This window comes from Pongo pygmaeus, chromosome 7 (assembly GCF_028885625.2).
Source record: "Pongo pygmaeus isolate AG05252 chromosome 7, NHGRI_mPonPyg2-v2.0_pri, whole genome shotgun sequence".
NCBI classification, from domain to species: Eukaryota; Metazoa; Chordata; class Mammalia; order Primates; family Hominidae; genus Pongo; species Pongo pygmaeus.
In genome coordinates this window covers 62,229,587-62,251,317 of record NC_072380.2, presented here as the reverse complement: position 1 = coordinate 62,251,317, position 21,731 = coordinate 62,229,587, and the positions used below count along the sequence as shown (strand labels likewise).

Here is a 21,731-nt window from a genome sequence, read left to right as displayed (position 1 = left end):
TCACAGAGCAAGTAAGCAGAAGCTGCTGGTGACAGCTCTGGTTTCCATACTGTAAGTAAGGGACTTAAAAACAACACAGGCTGCTGCAGCATGTGGCAAGACACGTAAATCTCTCCAACCTCTGCATTTATCCAAGTTATCAACTTGGCTCAGGGCTGAGGGACTTAAGGTAGGAGGGAGGGGACCTCTGGAGCTGAAAAGAACTAGATCAGAGCATTGTAGACACAATTAACTCTCCAAAGCTGTTCTCTACAGTGTTCTAGTTACACATGGCTTTGGAGGCTGATTTGGGCTAGCAGCATCATTAATGATACAATTTCTACAAAACATAAATTCTGTATTCCAAAGAACAAGTGTAAACATTTAGAAACTTTGATGATAATGATAGCATAGATTGAGAACTTTACATGTGCTATTATTTAATCCTCAAAATAAACTTACTGGATAGTCGCCCTTACACAAATGTTACACATAGGGGAACTGAGGTTTAGGTAAGAAAAAGATCTTACACTTTATAAGTTGAAGAGCATTTAAACATTTTTATCATTAAAATTAATTTGTAATTTATGTATCATTTATAAATAGCTATCATAGATATTTAGATTTGTCAATGGTTTCAAATCAAAGTTGATATCAAGAGTAAGAAGTTTATAGAACTGAATAATCAAAATTATTTTTGTTCTATGCATTAACTTAGACTCATTTGAAATACTGTCAGCAAATTGTGAAAAATCCATTTGAAATTTGAGATAAATTAAAAGTAGGTCTCCCAAAAGTTAAGATATACTAAAACTATCATATGTAAATAAAACTCTAAGTTCTTCAACAATGTATTCAAATAAATATAATTATTTTGTAGAAACAATAACTTTTGACTTAGATGCACATTTTTAAAGTACTTTTTAATATAAGTAGAGGAACCAATATATTACATAATATGAAGGAGATATCTGAAATGTATGTTTCTCACTGAAGATAGTAAATGACAGTACCAATTATTTCTGTCTAGAAATCAGGTAACGTTATCTTCTATAATCTATAAAATGAAAGAAATATATTATTTAGCTTTCCAAGTATGCTTTGATCTTACCTGCTGGTTTACAGGAAAGTTTCTGTTGATTTTTTTAATCTGCAATGATAAATAAATAATAAAAGTGAGAAGAACAATAGATGGAAACACAAGGTCCCCAGAATTTTATGCAGATTATTTTTAGTGAGCTAATATATACTAATATCCTATTTTGATATGCTGAAATCATCACATATAAAACAACATATACAAACAGATTTTTTCTTTTTAAAATTGGCTATCAAAATTATCCCGTACCTCTTATGTAAACATTTTGGAAAAGATTTCCCTTTAAAATTTTTTTAACTTGGAGAAACCAAAAGCCAGTGTTCAAACAATACTAAATGATTATCTATCAAGAATGCAGAGTGTAACTTTCTGTGGTTTATTTTTTGCACTTTGAAATTATATTATATCCAATTTGTTTTAGCACTCAAGAGAACAAGGAAGCGCAATATCCAAACGCTAAAGGATAAAGTATGTGTGTTGAACATTTTCAGTCAAGACTCCAGATAGAGTCTAACATTTACTGTAAGAAAATTTAATCAATGACATTTTATAAGAATTTAAAGTAGGTCTCCAGAGAAAGCATTTCCTCTGTCATATGCCATGGAAACAAACTTCAAAAACCTAATAAAAATGAACATTAGGTTTGGATAAAGGACGTTACACAAAGTCTTTCTTCAATAGTGCTTTTGCTAAATAAAATAATTACCTTCCAATAGCTTTGTAGAGAAACTTAAACATGCTAACTCTGTATGGTATACACTTACAGCAGAAGTAATGCAGACTATTTTCATTTATAAATCATGCCACTGACTTGTTTTATTTTGTCCTTTTTTAGTTCCCTTTTGTCCTACTGACTAGTGTGAAATAACAGGTCATTTAAACAGAAAAAGTACACAAAGTTGGAAAATCAACAAAGGTCACATCTACAAGAACAGATTTACTAGCAAGATATTTCTCACTTAAAATGTAAAAATAAAAGAAAATTTGAGAACATATGTGTGATCTGAGCAAGGGTAGGTACAGAAACCATGTACTTCTTACATTATTATAATCATTTCAAAATATCTTTTGGCTCTGCTAAGGAATGTGCTAAGGAATCTCTGATCCTACTCATATATGCCTTCAGCTAAAATCAGCATAGCCTGGAAATACAGATGGAAAATGCTGATCTCTAAACATCTTTTATTAATCAATTAAAAAAAACTATACTGAGTACTTTGGAAATCTACTTTTTGCTAGTTCATATGAATTGTTATAAAGAATTCTAAAATTCAACTAATATTTTATGTGGGCCCTTGTCTTCAATAATGTACTATGTAGCTTTGTAAACTGCAATGTTTTTTTTTTCAATCTGAAAAATAGTCTGAACCATCCTTCTAGGAAACTTGAAGATCAGCTATGAAAGTAAACACTTCATGATAGAAAGTAGTGGTTGAGCAAAACACGGGATAGAAAGTAGTGGTTGAGTCAAACTTCTGAGCCAAGCACAGAAGTCTTGTCCTGCTAACCCACCCTTGGGAGTGTTTGCAGAATTGAGATGTTTTCTCCCACAGAGATCTACTTTCTCTCCCACTAGAGTGTTTACTAGACCATCAGAATTATTTACCTGTGAAGAATTGTTATATTATCATTTTTTGTTTTCGTTAGTTTCCCTTAGTACGTACCTGACTCACCTTGGAAAAGATGAACTTATTAACTGATATATGAATGTTACCATCTGTATCCTTTGAATGGTTTATTACATAACATTACTACTATTAAAATGATAAAATGTATGGTGTATTTCCTACCACGGCTCAAAAATAAGGCAAGAAAGTGGGAGCAACTTAGAATATAGAATATATTATGATATATTTTACATTAGAATATCTGTATCAAAAATTAGAATACAAAAAAGAGGTAGTATATTAATGACTAGAGAGAATGACAAGACAGTGAGATATGCCAACAACCAGAATAAAATGTAAAAAATTACAATAATATGTAAAAACTATGTTTGGAAAATATTAAAATGGCCTTTAGAAATTATGTGTAGATTGTTTTTGTAATGTGGCGAATACAATAATAAAATAATAAAGTAGAACAAGGCATTAAGTGAATTATTGAAGAAGTAATATTCTTTAAAGTGGAAATACTAATAAATTGTGCTCCTCTTAGTCAAATGATATCATCATAACCTTTCAAATACTTCTCTGTAACTTCATAATACTTTATACTTGAACAATTTATGTTATCCCAGGATTATGTAAAAATATTCAAAAAGAATGAGTCAATGCTTGAATAGGGCTGTGTGTAGTATGAATAGATTTATTTGGCAAGAAAATAACTTGTGTAAGCTGATTTCTACTGAAATTTGTAGCTTTTTAATTGTGTATTAGGGTAATAAAATCTATTCATGTTTGTTCATGTTTCAATGGAAATATACACTTAACTAACCAAACTACTGACTGCACAGGAATGGAAGGAGGGTAATCAAAATGGGGAGTGGGTTGTCCAGCACAGAAAACTCCGTCCGCCTGTTACCCTCACTGTGGCAGCAAGAAATGTACATCCATTGTATTCAGGAATTTTTCCTGGTGTTGTAGATACAAAATAATTCCTTGTTAAGATTTAAAATGTGTACACGCACCCGAATCCATTTTAAAGATAATTTCCATCTTTCCTGTACCAAGTGGAGTAGAACAATATAAAATGTTCCATTTCCTAGCACTTATACTAACATTTTAAAATAAAACAATAACTAAAAATAGGTCGAATTAGAACATTTCATATCTTCAATTTTTTTTTTTTTTTGAGTCGGAGTCTCATTCTGTCACCCAGGCTGTAATGCAGCGGTGCAATCTCGGCTCACTGCAGCCTCCGTTTCCTGGGTTCAAGCGATTCTCCTGCCTCAGCCTCTTGAGTAGCTGGGACTATAGGCGTCCACCACCACACCCGGCTAATTTTTTTTTGTTTTTTGTATTTTTAGTAGAGATGGGGTTTCACCATGATGGCCAGAATGGTCTCGATCTCCCTACCTCATGATCCGCCCTCCTCGGCCTCCCAAAATGCTGGGATTACAGGCATGAGCCATGAGCTGCTAATTTTTTTTCTTTTTCTTTTTTTTTTTTTTTGAGACGAAGTCTCACTCTTGTCCCCCAGGCTGGCAATCTCCGCCTCCCGGGTTCAAGCGATTCTCCTGCCTCACCCTCACGAGTAGCTAGGACTACAGGCACGCACCACCACACCCAGCTAATTTTTGTATTTTTAGTAGAGACAGGGTTTCACCATGTTAGCCAGGCTGGTCTCGAACTCCTGACTTCAAGTGATCCGCCCGCCTTGGCCACCCAAAATGCTGGAATTTCAGGCGTGAGCCACTGCGCCCGGCCGAGCCACCAATTTTTAACAGTCTAACATTTTTAAATATACACACACAGAGTATAAAGTAAGTGGAAAAATCACAGCAATTAAAACATATGTAGCATATACTGAACTATTTATTATGCTAAACAATAATCAATATATCTAAAACTTCATAACACTGTGCATTCATTAAAAATGCTTATGGTGATATTTACCGATTGATAAGATAGGATGCTTACAAAATGTTCTAATTTCAAGGCAGTTTTATGCAGTATTTTAAAAATTACATATGCACACACATATATGCATACATACATATATACATATGCATATATGTATGTATGCATATATGTGTGTATGTATATTAAACATAAATATATAAATTTATATATGCATATATATACACATACACAAAGATTGATAATTTGGGCATACATCCAGTCTTATAAATTTAGATTAATGTCTGTAAGCATGAACTGAAATTGATTTTATGTTTAATATGCATACATAAGTAGACATGTGTATGACAATGATACTGACAGTTATAAATATAAAATTCTAAAAGTTTTGTTTTTTATTTAGGGATTATTACATGAATGCTTCCTTTGCTGCTTTGCATTTTATAATTATTATTATTTTGAAATATAACTTTTATCATTAGAAAATAAAATTAGTTTAATCTTTACTTTTTTTTAACAAAGCTCTCCATTATTTAAAACTTTGAAAATCTAAAAGGCCATCAAAACAACCCCCAGAATACACATTTTTCAAAAACACCTGTTTTATTTTTCCTCTCTCTAGCTAAACTTTTAAATCTTTCACAACATTTTAAAGGCTTATAATGATCCTCAGCCCTCAGTAATGTGTGTGTGTGTGTGTGTGTGTGTGTATTCACTAAATGACATGAAGACAGGAGAGAATGTCATTATTTACTTCTAAAATCTTTTAATGACCTTCTACCAAGTGTGACTCATGGTGATAAGTGCTAGAACATGGAAATGAAAGATCCCATGCAGAGACAATGGCGTAAGGATGCCCCCTTTACAGAATCCAAACAATCCAAGGAGGCTGCAGAGGGGAATGAGGATAAGTTCAACACAGGAGCTAAAATGTAGTTGCATAAGACTTTGTCAGGCTGTGCAGTTAGAGAGATCTGGTGTTGAATTCCAGTTGTAATTATTACTAAATATCCTCAGACAGATCATTAATTATCAAATATCTAGATCCCTTCATTTGTAAAACATCAATAATGACATTAACTGCATATATTTGTTGGAAAAATTGACAGGAATATAGAGCTCAATAAGTAGTGATTATAATTAATATAAAGTAAGCTTGAATTCCCTTTGAAGATAAGAAGTGCATTTTAAAGAATGCTGAGCAAAGATGTCTTTCTTACACTGTAGTTTGCATACTCCCTTCTATTTTCTTGTCAACTCTAGACTAGGATTTGCACACTCAGGTGCCAAATGGGTGACAATCATATGTGAATCAGGCTGGGTGGGGAATGAACAGATAGAGGGAAAATGAATCCATCGATGCTTTCTCATAAATGGCACTGGTGGAATATCCCAGTGTTTATCAATTGGACATAGTATACCTTCGTTTCCATTTACAACCATATTCTAGGAAACCTAAATTATAAGTGAACTCTCAATATAAAGATACTGGCAATAATTTGCTTTGAAAAATACTTACTTTTTAATTATAACATTAATATCAATAAAGCAAATTCAAATTTAATTAGAAAACCCAAAAAGATACATCAATTACAATTTAAATTTATTTTTAAAACATGGCATTATTCATATGGTTAATATAGTGTCTGCTGTATTATGTACAGTCAAATATTAAAAAATAAATATTTTTAGTAATAAAATGCATTCATAGAGCAAAGTTTTAAAAATTATCTACTCTTGGTAGTAATACTATTTCCAAATAATGAAAATTCTAAATTCTCTGCATCATTTTAGGACTGATCTTCAAATAAGACAAATCAGCGTTTTTCAAAAAGGTATTTTCCATGTTACACTTCTTAGAAACCAATGCTAATTTTATGTTATGAGAACAATTTGTGTTATAAGTAGCTTAAAAAGGGAGTATAATTTTGGCTAAAATAAAGGCTGTGTTTGAACTTGAAGGCTTTTAGAGATCAAAGGGCATGATTTCTGTCCATATCACAAAACCGGCTGCTTTTGGAGCACAGTTATTTAAGCTATTAATCCTCTGGCTGTAAAAGGAGCAGAACGGCTTAGACCAGGGTTGCCCAACACATCACTCCGCAAAATCAGCAAGAGCTATAGATGACCACAAAGTAAAATGGATTCAGATAAATGAAGGCCACGTTAAGCCTTTTAAAAATGAAAAACAGAAGATAAATTCATAAATTATATTCATATCTGCTTGATTTCTTGGAAACTCACTTTTCAGCCAGCTGCCAAAGCATACGGTCTTGTTTTCTTGTGTTCTTGTTTCAGATAGCAGACAAGTAAGTTCTATCTATGAAAATTTTGTATGAATGACCCAGAGCCAATGCCTGCCCCTTCTTCCCAAATACTGGCCTCAGGCTTCCTTGACTGAGAGCACTTTCCGTTTCAAGCACTTTGGGCTTTCCAGGCAGAGAGAAACAAACAACGCATGGACCCAGTGCCCACCCAGGTCAGTGGCTGTTCAGCACAACACAGCAGAAGGGCAGCTCCATCTGCGGGGACTTCATCATGTTTGACTTGCACAGTTGTGGTCAGTGCCAGATCACAGTAAGAAGACTGGTATTCCTCTCCTACAGGCACACTAATGCATCATCCTTCCACCACCAAAGTAAATCTTAGCAATCATGTTTCTTTCCAGATACTGTCTAAACTAAAACCTAGAGAGCTACCACTGTTCAGGTGCTATGCTGGGATATGCTTGTGACAGCAGCATTGTTGTCTCTTTCAGGAGCTAGTGTGGACTCTCTCAGTGTCATCGAGAATGCACCATTGCACTCCAGCCCGGGGGACAGTGCGAAACTCCGTCTCAAAAAAAAAAAAAAGAATCAGAGAAATGCAAATCAAAACCACAATGAGACACCATCTCACACCAGTTAGAATGGTGATCATCAAAAAGTCAGGAAACAACAGATGCTGGAGAGGATGTGGAGAAATAGGAACACTTTTACACTGTTGGTGGGACTGTAAACTAGTTCAACCATTGTGGAAGTCAGTGTGGTGATTCCTCAAGGATCTAGAACTAGAAATACCATTTGAACCAGCCATCCCATTACTAGGTATATACCCAAAGGATTATAAATCATGCTGCTATAAAGACACATGCACATGTATGATTATTGCGGCACTATTCACAATAGCAAAGACTTGGAGCCAACCCAAATGTACATCAATGATAGACTGGATTAAGAAAATGTGGCACATATACACCATGGAATACTATGCAGCCATAAAAAAGGATGAGTTCATGTCCTTTGTAGGGACATGGATGAAGCTGGAAACCATCATTCTCAGCAAACTCTTGCAAGGACAGAAAACCGAACACCGCACGTTCTCACTCATAGGTGGCAACTGAACAATGAGAACACCTGGACACAGGAAGGGGAACATCACACTCTGGGGCCTGTTGTGGGGTGGAGGGAGGGTGGAGGGATAGCATTAGGAGATATACCTAATGTAAATGAGGAGTTAATGGGTGCAGCACACCAACATGGCCCATGTATACATACAGACCTGCACGTTGTGCACATGTATCCTAGAACTTAAAGTATAATTAAAAAAAAAAAAAAAAAAGAAAAAACAAATCTGATGAAACTTACCTGATCTCTAGCAGAAAAAAAAAAAAAAAAAAATGCTCAGCATTTTGCTATTTACTTACAGTTCCAGGGGATTTATAGACACTTTGAAACTTTATAGAGACTTCCAGCAAAAAAGAAAATTCATATTACTGCATAAGAAATATTTGATTTGACCTATTTCCTTCCATTGGGTAGTAAAATGTATTGTGAATATCCTTCCTCAGGATGACTATCGCAAAAAGGAACTGAGGCTGAGTGATATGTCTATGACAGAGGGCTTCGCAGCTCCAAGAATTTTTGATGCTAGAGTTATTTTCCATCATATAAATTGGTTTATTGGCTCATGTATTTTCTTTTTTTCTTTTTTCTTTTTTTTGAGTCTCACTCTGTTGCCCAGGCTGGAGGCAGTGGTGTGATCTCAGCTCACACCAGCCTCCGCCTACCAGGTTTAAGCAATTCTCCTGCCTCAGCTTCCCAAGTTGCTAGGATTATAGTCGCTGCCACCATGCCCTGATAATTTTTGTATTTTTAGTAGAGACAGGGTTTCACCATGTTGGCCAGGTTGGTCTCGAACTCCTGACCTTAGGTGATCCACTGGCCTCGGCTTCCCAAAGTACTTAAGATTACAGGCATGAGCCACCACGCCTGCTCTCATGTGTATTCTCAAAGAGCATACCTAGATTCAGGATGGTGTGACCCACACAAAGGAAACAAAATCTAAGTAGTGTTAAGTTCTTATTTTTTTGAGAACATAAAATATAAAATTCAATTTTTTAAAATATCAGTTTATTTCATTTTATGCTGCGGTTGTGATAAGGAAACTCATTGTGTTATTCTTATAATTATCTTTGATTTCTAGAAAACTGTAGGCTCTTTGAGCTTGGGAATTCTGTATTCTTCTATCTTTTAATTCCCAAAATATGTGATTTGAGTTCTATGAATGGCCCAAAACATAGAACAGAAAGTTAAGAATGACACTTTTGTGTAGTATTTACTTAAAAGGACATTCATTAAAATATGCTATTCAAAACCAAGCCTAGGTCATCATATTTGCTTAAATGGGAACCTCCAGACTTATTTAATAAAAAAAAATATGTTATTCTTGAATTTCTGTTTTTTTCTAGAATCACATTGGAATATTTTCTGCTAAAAGAAAAGTTGCAGTACCTCAGATAAATCAGACAGGATGATACTTTCAGATGTATAGTACATGCACACACACACCCCCACACACCCATACACACTAAAAATGTGACATTGTGCTTAATTATATCTTTATTTCCTCTATACTACTTATGAGTATCTAATAACTGCTTATTTTAATATTTTTCTTTTATAATTTATTTGCTCCCCTCACTAGAATGTAAGTTCTAGGTCACAGACTTCTGTCTGTTTCAGTCTATACTGCACCGACTTGCACCTAGAGAAGGCCTAGGTCTTAGTAGATGCTCAATTAATATTTGTTGAATGAATGAAGACAGAGAATAGCTCAGTTACAACAAAGTTAAACTCATGAATTTGAAGTTTAACTTTGCCTTGAAAGCTAATCACTTAAAAAGCAAAACAAACAAGCAAGCAAACAAACAAACAAAATCAAACAACCAAAAACCCTCTAAGTTCTTGAGTCTTAATGTCTATAGTGTGAAACCTGCAGATACTGGATGATTGTTTTTGTCAGATCCAGACAAAATAGGGCTGGGAAGACATGAAGGAGAGGGAACTCATGATTACATGTCTGAGAAAAGAACTATTTCCAGGGACTCTAAAACTCCATGAGAAATTTCTTAACCTTCTTCAAGCATCTTCTCCTTTGCATGGCTTGCAAATTTTGCACATATACTTATGTTTGTATGACAAGGTCTATCACTAGACATTCTTTAGGACTGCAATATTTTCAGTAAGATGCTCTGCCAAGAACACTTGCCTAGTAAGGACATCTCCAACAACGAACTCAGCTTGAGCCTCTGAAACCAAAGAACTTTGTTTCTAAGCAACTTATGTAATCCCCTCCCATTGTGTCAATAAAAGCTTCCATTTCCCCTTCCCTCACTTGATACACTGTGGCATCCCACGTTTTAATCCTCATATTTCATTCCTGAGTAAACTCAACATATTTGGAGATACTAATCTCTAATTTTTTTTAGATTGACAATAGTAATTCTGATGGCTTCAAAATGTAGAATTCATACCATGCATACAAGATTTGAAAGGAATACTTATAATTTAAAAGGAAGTTCTTATATTACAATAATAATTGTTTCTGGGCTGAAATGAAACATGGAGAGAGAGAGGTATCTGAAGTATCAGTAGAAAAGGTAGAGTAAATATGATGAAATTTAAATTGATTTCTGTTCAAAAAAGAGAGATGTAGTCTTATGAAACATGACCATAGAGTTTACTGATTCTTAAATATAACCTTCTCAGTAGGATTTCCTAGCATCTTGTCACTCCTTATCACTAGTGACTTCTGCAAATGATCTACCTCCTTTAGTTGCAGAGCAGATTTTGGAACTTAGTCATCCCATTTATCATTTAACACAAAAGAACATCATAAATGCAAGTGCACATTCTTGTAATTTTATGTGCTCTTGATAAGATGGATGATTAAGAATAATATTTTAGGTTTGTCCTTCTATTATATATGCACCTATTGTTTCTACAGTAGCATTTTAAAAATGTAAATTTGAAATGGCCATTTTTTATTTAAGTAATTATACACTGTCCATTACTTCAGAAACAAAAGAGCAAAATCACATATAATTCAAATCCTTCCACATCCTGGCCTATGTGTCTCTCAGGAGTCACTTCTGTATCAGGTCCTTGTATGTACGAACTCCAGGATGTAGGCCCTGTCCTGCCACAGCACAGTGTCTTTGCTCATATTCACTCTCCCCAGGCCCACTCTATTAGTCCATTCTCACTCTATTAATAAAGACATACCCAAGACTGGGTAATTTATAATGAAAAGCAGTTTCATTGACTCATAGTTAAGCATGACTGGGGAGGCCTCAAGAAACACAGTTATGATGGAAGGGGAAGCAAAGACGTCCTTCGTCATATTGTGGCAGCAAGGAGAAGTGCCAAGCAAAAGAGGGAAAATCCCCTTATAAAACCATCAGATCTCCTGAGAACTCACTCACTATCATGAGAACAGCATGAGGGTAACCATCCCCATGATTCAATTACCTCCCACTGGGTTACTCTCATGACACATGGGGCTAATGGGAACTATAGTTCAAGATGAGATTTGGGTGGGGACACAACCCAACCATATCATTCTGCCCCTGGCCCCTCCCAAAATCGTGTCTTCCCATTTCAAAACACCATCATGCCCTTCCAACAGTCCCCCAAAGTCTTAACTCATTCCAGCATTAACTCAAAAGTCCAAGTCCAAAGCCTTATCTGAGACAAGGCAAGTCCCTTCCTTCTATAAGCCTGTAAAATCAAAAGCAAGTTAGTTACTTCTTAGATACAATAGGGGTACAGGAATTGAGTAAATACACCTGTTCCAAATGGGACAAATTTGTCGAAACAAAGGGGCTAAAGGCCCCATGCAAGTCCAAAATCCAATAGGGCAGTTGTTAAACCTTAAGGTTCCAAAATGATCTCCTTTGACTCAATGTCTCATATCCAAGTCATGCTGATGCAAGAGGTGGGCTCCTATGGCCTTGGGCAGCTCCACCCCTGTGGTTTTGCAGGGTATAGCTCCCCTCCTGGCTGCTATCACAGGCTGACATTGAGTGTCTGTGGCTTTTCCCAGCATATGGTGTAAGCTGTCAGTAGTTCTACCATTATGGGGTGTGGAGAATGGCCACCATTCTCTTCTGCACTGCCCTAGCAGAGATTCTCCATGAGGGCTCCACTGCTGCAGCAAACTTCTGCCTGGACACCCAGACATATCCATATATCCTCTGAAATCTAGGCAGAAGTTCCCAAACCTCAATTCTTGTCTTCTGCGCACTCATAGGGCAAACACCACATGGAAGCTGCCAAAGCTTGGGACTTGCATCATCTGAAGCAATGGCCTGAACTGTGCATTGGCCCCCTTTTTTTTTATTATACTGTATGCATTGGCCCTTTTTAGCCGTAGCTGGAGCAGCTGGGATGCAGGGCACCATGCCCCAGGGATGCACATAGCAGGGGGCCTGGACCAGGCCCAGAAAACTATTTTTCCTTCCTCTGTGACTGTGATGGGAGGGGCTGCCATGAAGGTCTCTGACATACCCTGAAGACATTTTCCCCATTGTCTTGGTAATTAACTTTCAGCTCTTCACTACTTACGCTGATGTCTGCAGCCTACTTGAATGTCACCCTAGAAAATGGGGTTCTCTTTTCCATTGCATTGTCAGACTGGAAAATTTCCAAACATTTATACTCTGATTCCTCTTTGCTGCCTAGAAATTTCTTCCATCAGATACCCTAAATCATCTCTCTCAAGTTCAAAGTTCCACAGATCTCTGGGGCAGGGGCAAAATGCCACCAGTCTCATTGAATAGCAAGAGTGACCTTTACTCCAGTTCCCAACAAGTTCCTCATCTCCATCTGAGACCATCTCAGCCTGGACTTCATTGTCCATATCACTATCAGCATTTTGGTCAAAGCCATTCAACAAGTGTCAAGGAAGTTCCTAACTTTCCCACAACTTTCTGTCTTCTGAGCCCTCTAAGTCTCTAGGAAGTTCCAAACTTTCCTACATTCTCCTGTTTTTTTCTGAGTCCTCTAAACTGTTCCAAGCTCTAACTGGTACCCAGCTCCAAAGTCACTTCCACATTTTCAGGTATCCTTATAGCAACACCCCACTCCTGAACCAATTTACTGTATTAGTCCATCTTCACACTGCTAATTAAGACATACCCAAGTCTGGGTAATTTATAAAGAAGAGAGATTTAATTGACTCACAGTTCAGCATGGCTGGGGAGGCCCTCAGGAAACACAATTATGGCAAAAGGGGAAGCAAGCACATCCTTCCTTACATGGTGGCAGCAAGGATAAATGCCAAGCAAATGGGGAAAAGCCCCTTATAAAGTCATCAGATCTTGTGAGAACTCACTCGCTATAATGAGAACAGCATGAGGGTAACCACCCCCATTATTCGACTACCTCCCACAATGAGGTGCCTCCCACAACATGTGGGGATTATACAAACTATAATTCAAGATGAGATTTGGGTGGGCACATGGCCAAATCATATCACCCACCAAAGCTCACTTTATCCCTCTTATTTTTCTCTCCCTCTTTTGTTCCTCCCACCCTCCCTTGCTCTTGCTGTCTCTCTCTCTCTTTCTTTCTCTCTCACCCTCTCACTTTTTCACCTAGAAAGAATCTATTTTATTTTCATGTTTAGCTGAGGCACACTGAGATTAAATATCCTTTAATTCACCCTGAAATTGGCACCAGCTAATTCAGTCTGACACAAAGGCTATGCCCATGTACCACATAATCGAAATCATATCTGCCATGAAAGCTTTTCTGAGGACTCAGAGAGAATGTCCAGTGACTTTCTCTTTGGGTCTACATTTTCATCTGCTATTCCTCTTGCTGCATGTGTTTACTAAATGCAGTATATTCCTTAAGAAGAGAGATGTGTCTTATTCATTTTAACTTCCCTCAGTCTAGCAGAATGTCCACGTGACCCTAACAAGTGTTATCAGAAAAAATTAACTATCTTTTGAGGTAAACTGTATGCCACTTCTATCTTTTCAAATGCTTTGAGGATTCTAGCTCTAAATAAACATAATGCCATTTGCTCTTTCTGTGCTCTTGGTGCTTTGCAGCTTATCACTGAGGACTGGACTTTGAAAATCTATAACTAGTCAGGCTTCTTAATTCTTCTTTTACTAGAAGCTGATTTAACCTCTTTCTTTGTATAATCTCAACATCTTGTAGTTTGTTAAAGAAACCTCATTTTCTACTTTGTCAACAATTTCAACATAAGTAAAAGAACAGCAGTGCAACAATAATGGAAATCATCAAATTAGTATATTTTCCTGACTGATGAGGGAAGTTAGCACTAAGATTTGACACACTCTTGCTTTGCCAACATATAACACAGTGTTCCATATTTATTATGTTTTCTAAAAATGTATTTTATGTCAAATCTCAATGTATAAACATTTAAAGAAGAACTAACACCAATCCTTCTTCAACTTTTCCAAAAAATAAAGAAGGAGCATTTCCTAACTCATTTTGCAAGGCCATTATTACTCTGATACCAAAGCCAGACAAATACACCACAAGGAAAAAAAAAAACAAAAAAAACTATGAACCAATATTATTTATGAACCTAATGAAAATATCCTCAACAAAATACTAAGAAAGTGAATTCAACAGCACATTCAACAGCGCAACAGCACGTTAAAAAGATTATACACAATTATCAAGTGGGTTTTATTCCTGGAATGGAAGACTGGTTCAACACACGAAAATCAATCAAAGTGGTTCACCACATTAACAAAATGAAAGCAAAAAGCATATAATCATCTCAACTGATGCAGAAAAGGCAATTGACAAAATGCAACACTCTTTTATGATAAACACACTCCACATACTAGAAATAGAAGGAAACTACCCTAACGGAACATAAGCCATACATAAAAACCTCCAGGAAATATCATACTCAATGGTAGAAGACTGAAACCTTTTCCTATGAAAAGGATAATATGTTCCTATGTGATCAGGAACAAGAAAAAGATGCCTGCTTTTCACCATATTATTTGACATAGTACTTCAAGTCCTAGCAGGTGTAATTAAGCAAGAAAAAAGAAATAAAAGAAAGAATTGAAAAGGAAAAAATAATGTTATCATTGTTCATAGATGATATGATCTCATATTTGGAAAATTCTAAAGCTTTATCCAAAAGTAATTGTTAAAATTAATAAATTTAGAAAACTATCTGATCACAGATTCAACATGCAAAATAAATTGCATTTCTATGTAATAACAATGAACAATCTGAAAAGAAAACTTAAAATTTTTATTTATAATAGTATCAAAAGTATCAAAGAGAATAAAATATTTAGGAATTAAGTAAGAGGTGAAATGCTTATAAAATGTAATCTACAAAACATTTCTTAAAAAATTAAACAAGACAAATAAATGGAAAAAATTCCATCTTCATAGATGTGAAGACTTAATATTATTAAGATATCAACACTACTCAAGGGAACCCACAGATTCCCTCAAACGTTATCAAAATTTCAATGAGGTGTTTTACAGAAATAAAAAATCTATCCAAAAATTTGCGTGGAATCTCAAGGGCCCTCCCGAATTGCCAAAACTATCTTGACAAAGAATAATACCAGAGAATTCATATTTCTTGATTTCAAAACTTCCTACTACACTAAACTATGTGGTATAAGTCTAAAAACAGGCACATAGATAACATAGAATAGAATAGAGTCCAGAAATAAGCCCTCATATATGTTCAAATAATTTTTAACACAGGTGCCAAAACCACTCAAAGGAAAAAAGTCATATTAACTAATGATTCTAAGAAAACTGGAAATTCATATGCAAAAGCATGAAGCTGGACCTTCCATTACATTATATTCAAAAATTAACTCAAAGACCTAAACATAAGACATAAAGCTGTAAAACATTTTCAGGATACATGCACTTGGCATCCTGAAAGAAAAGCAGAGAGAGAATGGAGTAGTATGGAAGAGCTAAGAATTTTCCAAATGGATAAAGCCGTTAATCTACAAATTTGAGAAAATCTACTAACTTTGAGCCCACCATAGTAAAACTGCTGAAAAATAAGGACAGGAAAAACAATTGAATACAGACAGAGGGAAAGAGGAACTATTTCGAGGAAACAAAATAAGGCTGAAAGAAGTTTCCTGGAAGGAGATATGAATGAACATTTCTGTGATGTCTTCATTTAGAAATATTTTTTAGAAATTTCCAGAAATAGTCTATGAGATTCACATTTGAAAGACCAGTACATGTTTGAAGAATACGGAAAAGGAAACACAGACTCACATTTGGTTTGTCTCCTTGTGGCTCACACTGTTCCACTGCTGACCCTGCACACTAGCCATACAGAGGACACACAAGCAATCAACGATACAGAGGTAGCAGCAGTGCCCTCATGGAGAGTCATCAAAACCTTAAACCACAAACACCTGCAAGAAATTTGGCACCCAACATGCAGATCAGAGAAGTAAGGGCCTCGGGCTTGCTACTTTGGTATGGCGGAGTCTGGAAAACAGAAAAAGAGCTGAGGTGTGTTTGGGCATGCTATGCAGTCACTCAAGATGCCACCCCACAAATGTAGAGGAAAATGATAGCTCTGTCAATTGTTATTCTCACACTGTTATTACCTTCATCAACAGGCATATTTTAGAAGTAGGTGTATATGGCCTTGTGATGGACTAATCATATTCAAAGAAGGTAATTTCAGTAGAAAAGTTAATGTGAACACTACATAAAAATAAATATTCAAAAAGTGGGCTATTTATAAAGCCCCAATACACAAACCTGAAAACAAGAAAACATTACAAAATGATTAATAGCTCCACTATATAATAAACTCTTCTTAAAAATACATATGCTCTCCTTCATAGCTGTAGGACTGAACAGACTAGATCTGACATAATTGCACCACCACACTCAGTACCTAGTGCACAGAGTGCCAAACAAACATGACCAAACAGAAAAGTACATCTGTGTAAGAGAAAATTCATAAAAATGTGAAAATGTGAAATGCCACTTTTGCATATGATCAAACATGAATAGATTAAAACCAATAATGTGATCTTAACCAATAAGGGCCAAACATTGAACAGCATGTTAATATACTTTCACACATTGTTGTCACATTAGATAAAGTCAAGCTAGGTTCATGAGAATAAAAAAATTCATGCTCTTATGCAAATAAATAATCAGCAATGTTTTCACTGACTAGTACACCAAAAAATCCATAGGCTTTCATTGGATTAATAAAATATTTTAAATGACTTACATGTCAAATATTAATCCATTCATAAGTTACTATATAATATACACAAAAAGCCAAACATCTATTAATCCATTAAGAGTGAGTAAACTCAGAATATGATTACTGTTCTGAGGAAGTGTCTATGATCACATATTAACTTAACAAAAGATAATACCATAAACATAGGAAGCTGGCAATTTTGTTTTATATGTGTAAAGAAAAATACACATTTTCAAGTATATGTAATATATACTCATAAAACATTAATATTATACTCATAAACCATTATTGTTGCTACATGTTTCACTTTAATGTTTCTCTGCACTTTACTATATTTCTAAAGTAAAAATATAATTAACGCACACGTTTAAAAAATATCTTTTACCAAACATAAGCAAACGGAATTCCATGTGTTATTTCCAAAAGATAAAAATATCAGGTAAATAGAGATGTATTGTTTCAGAAACTGGAGTATGAATAGTATTTTTAAGTGAAAGAATATACTAAATACCCAAGATGAAAATAATCTTCATATTCTGTTTGAAATGGAATAGTAAAAAATAGTATTTTAACCTATTTATGCCTGAGGCTGCAGTTTTTTTAGTTTTTGCAATCAGACCTTGGTAATGACCTTGAGCAGTAGAATACAAATTACTCCCACGTACTTAGTGTTCCAATAATGGAACCCTAGGCATAAATGGGTTGAGATGTTACAGGTAATTACTCAAAATAGTATTTGCTGAATATCATATATATTTTTCCAGACATTAAAAAATATTAGAATTAAGATCATCCTATTTTATTAAGAACTTTCACCAGTTATTCTTGTTATTTGATTCTATCACTTTTTTTTTCCTACAGGAATCACTAGCATTAATGAAACCTTACATTTCAAAACAGTTATTAAAGAAATAAGACTATTATATATAAGAAGCATACTTATATGTTATTAAATTTTAAGTTAAATTAAATAGAAACTTTTTCATTAGACATTTTTTACTGGAACTATGATTTTAAAATTTGAGTATTCTGTTTCTAAAACATGGGGACAAATATAAAGTTATGGAATGCATATATTACAAATCAAACAATATTTTTCATACTCAAGAACTGAAATGATAATGAGAATTCTCCTGTTTATCAAATTACTAAAATTTATAAACTATATTGTTGTCAAAATTAAATATCTGCTTAGATATTATGGACAACATTCAAAGGAATAACATTCACTTTGAGGAAATCCTTGGGAAAATGACAAATATATGCACATTTTTTTTCTTAGAAACTCATTCCACTGAATGTTAATAATGGTAACCTCTTAAAGTGGTTAAAGTAAGTTCAATTATTGTAGATCCATTAAATAGAGCCAGTTGTACAACTGATTTTAATAAAGATCTGCTTGGAATTAATTTACTTAAAAAATTTAAGAAACAGAAGTGCACATTTGTTTTAAATATTGTCCTGTTTCTTAAATCCCTGAATTTTGTTTATTAACTTTTAGCAGTATTGATTTTGCAGTAATTTGTAACATACTTGTAGTAGTAATAATATTCTCTTTTGATGACCTCTTTAGACCAGCAGGGAAATTCAATCAAATTCAAATATTCCTTTAAAAATATTCCTCTTTTCCAAATTTAAATGCCTTTAAGGATAGAATTTTTAAAAATTAGGTTGCCAGTTTAATCAAAGATCTTATATGTTTAAATTGTATCTTAACAATACTAATTTTTTAATTTCCAGCTTTCATATACAAGACACCTTGATGACTGGGGAGGTGTGCTCTCCAGATGGACGATGCAGGATGCTGTTTAACAGGGTATATTTTCTGGTGAAAATCAATTTTGAAGATTTAACCAAAAAGCTAGAAACATTCCTCCATTTTTTTTAGAGATGTGTGGCCAATGCTATTTAACAAATGTGTTAGGACCTAGAGAGATCATTATTCTACAGATATAAATTCACCTGACAAATAATGACATTAATGTGAGGACACACGATGACCATATATCACCTCTAACTGTTGAGGTAGATAAAAACTCTACTTTTATCATGAGGAGGGAAGAATTTAAACATGACTTTTGCTTCTAGAGCTCACATTTCAGCTCATATTTTTCCTTTTATGCCCTTTTACTTTTGTTATTTCTCATGACTATGTATAAAAATTAAAATTAGGTCATGTTGCTTTTCAAAACATATCCATTAACAGTAAATCAATGCCTTAGGATGATTAGGTATTATATCTGAATGTGCTTTCTTAAACTTTATTTTCCTATAACAAGAATTATCCAATTTTATCTGTCTCAGTCATCATTTTAAGATTAGCATACGCATACACATACAACTGTGAATCAGGAGCCTGAAAGTAGGTTGCAATCACTTACAAATATCTATGGGTGTATGTTCAGTGTTGAATCATTCATTTTTGCATGAATTCACCAAACATCAGAAATGACCCTCTCTCTCTCTCTCTCTATATATATATATATATGCATATAATAGGCAATAGAAACAAACATGCAATAAATAATCCTAAGTCTCTGAGATGAGTATTATAACAAGATGGTATAGGAGTATGAGAAGGAGGGGAATCTTCTCATAGGGGCAGGTGTACCCACCTAGCAGAGTCACCGTGGGCTTCAGGAAATAATAAAAAATGTTTTTTGTTTGTCAGTATTACTTTTAGTCACAGGTGGAGAAAAGAGTTTACCATTGCTATATTATTAGCCAGTATTCTATAAATGAAATGCACAGTGTTCATACATAAGAAGCTCAAAGCACCCTCAAGTGACCTGTGTGACCACCTCTGCTCCCTCATCAGGGGTCCTTGGCTTTGAAGCTCCATTTTAGAATGAGGGGTTTTAAAACACGTTCAGTGGAGCAACTGTCCACTCAAAGTGATTTCTTTTGTAATTTTCTAATGGCCTTTCATCTACCTGCTTAACACAATTCACTTACACCTCTTTACTCCTATGCCTGGTAAGAGGTGAGAGCAAATCACCTAGGGAATATTCAGTACTCTGCAATGAACATTTAGAGGTGAAAGCTGTTTCCTTAGTCCTGCTTCCGTAGAAATAGAGTGTGAGGCAAAGTCTCACATGTTAACAATTGATTAGGGAAGATGTTTGAGCCTAAGGAACTTAGGGTCATAGGTGAAGGCCAGCAAGGCAGGCCAGCAGAAAACAAATATGAGGTGGGAGTTCTCAGATCCCTGAACTGGCCTCAGCTTCTCAGTGAAGCACTGCTTCATCAAGTGTGCTTTGGTTCTGGGGCCTGTGCCATCACTGCACTCCCAAACGCAAATAGCTCGTTTATTGAGCAAGAGTGAGCAAATTTATCAGCAGGCTGTTTCTTTGCCCTGGTCTTTCACTGGACAAAGTATGTCACCTGGGGATCAATTACCCCACATTCCTGCTGTGTTCTCTTGAGCCCGGGGCAGGAGGCAGGTCCTAGGGAGTTAGCTTCTGTCTCTTTGGGTGTGATGAAGGCCATGCTAACTCCAGCCCTAGGCACTGAAGGAGACAGCAGCGTTGGTGTACTACGGGGTGGCCCCTGTGCAGGGTCATAGTTCCAGGGCTGCTGAAACGCTAATAGCTGGGGCTGCCCTGGCCAGAAAGACAAGCAAAGCAAAGAAGGGCATGGGGGCAGGCAGGCAGGGTCCATTGGACAAAAGGGTGGTGGGAGCAGAGGGAAGGAAACTATGTTCAGGAAAACTGCTCCATTTTATTATGACTTCATTATTTAAGACAGATGCTGGTGAAGGGGTGGAGAAAGGGGAACCCTTGTATACTGGTGGTGGGAGTGTAAATTCGTACAACTACTATGGAAAACTGTGTGGAAGTTCTTCAAAAATTAAAAATAAGAGCCGGAGGTGTGGTGGCTCACACCTGTAATCCCAGCACTTTGGGAGGCTGAGGCAGGCAGATCACAAGGTCAATAGATTGAGACCATCCTGGCCAACTTGGTGAAACCCTGTCTCTACTAAAAAATACAAAAATTCTACGGGCATGGTGGTGCATGCCCACAGTCCCAGCTATTCGGGAGCCTGAGGCAGGAGAATCGCTTGAACCTGGGAGGGAGAGGCTGCAGTGATCCGAGATCATGCCACGGCACTCCAGTCTGGTGACAGAGTGAGACTCCACCTAAATAATAAGAAGAAGAGGAAGAAGAAGAAGGAGAAGGGGAAGGAGAAGGGGAAGGAGAAGGAGAAGGAGAAGTAGAAGGAGGAGGAGAAGAAGAAGAAGAAGAAGAAGAAGAAGAAGAAGAAGAAGAAGAAGAAGAAGAAGAAGAGGAAGAGGAAGAGGAAGAGGAAGAGGAAGAGGGAGGAGGAGGAGGAGGAGGAGGAAGAGGAAGAGGAAGAGGAAGAAGAAGAAGAAGAAGAAGAAGAAGAAGAAGAAGAAGAAGAAGAAGAAGAAGAAGAAATAAGGCTGGACGTGGTGGCTCACCCTGTAATCCCAAGGCGGGTGTATCACCTGAGGTTAGGAGTTCAAGACCAGCCTAACCAATATGGTGAAACCCCGTCTCTGCCAAAAATAGAAAAATTAGCTGGGTGTGGTGGTGTGTGCCTGTAGTCCCAGCTACTCCACAGGCTG

At 35.9% G+C, this 21,731-nt stretch overlaps 1 protein-coding gene across 1 annotated transcript in view; it reads right to left on the bottom strand.

Moving 5' to 3' along the window:
- Positions 1-21,731, bottom strand: part of SNTG1 (syntrophin gamma 1) — an 873,149-nt gene that overhangs the window by 196,240 nt on the left and 655,178 nt on the right. The window contains exon 13 of the mRNA XM_054499229.2: positions 1,091-1,129. Coding sequence (XP_054355204.2) covers positions 1,091-1,129 — 39 coding nt within the window. The remainder of the gene's footprint in view (positions 1-1,090; positions 1,130-21,731) is intronic.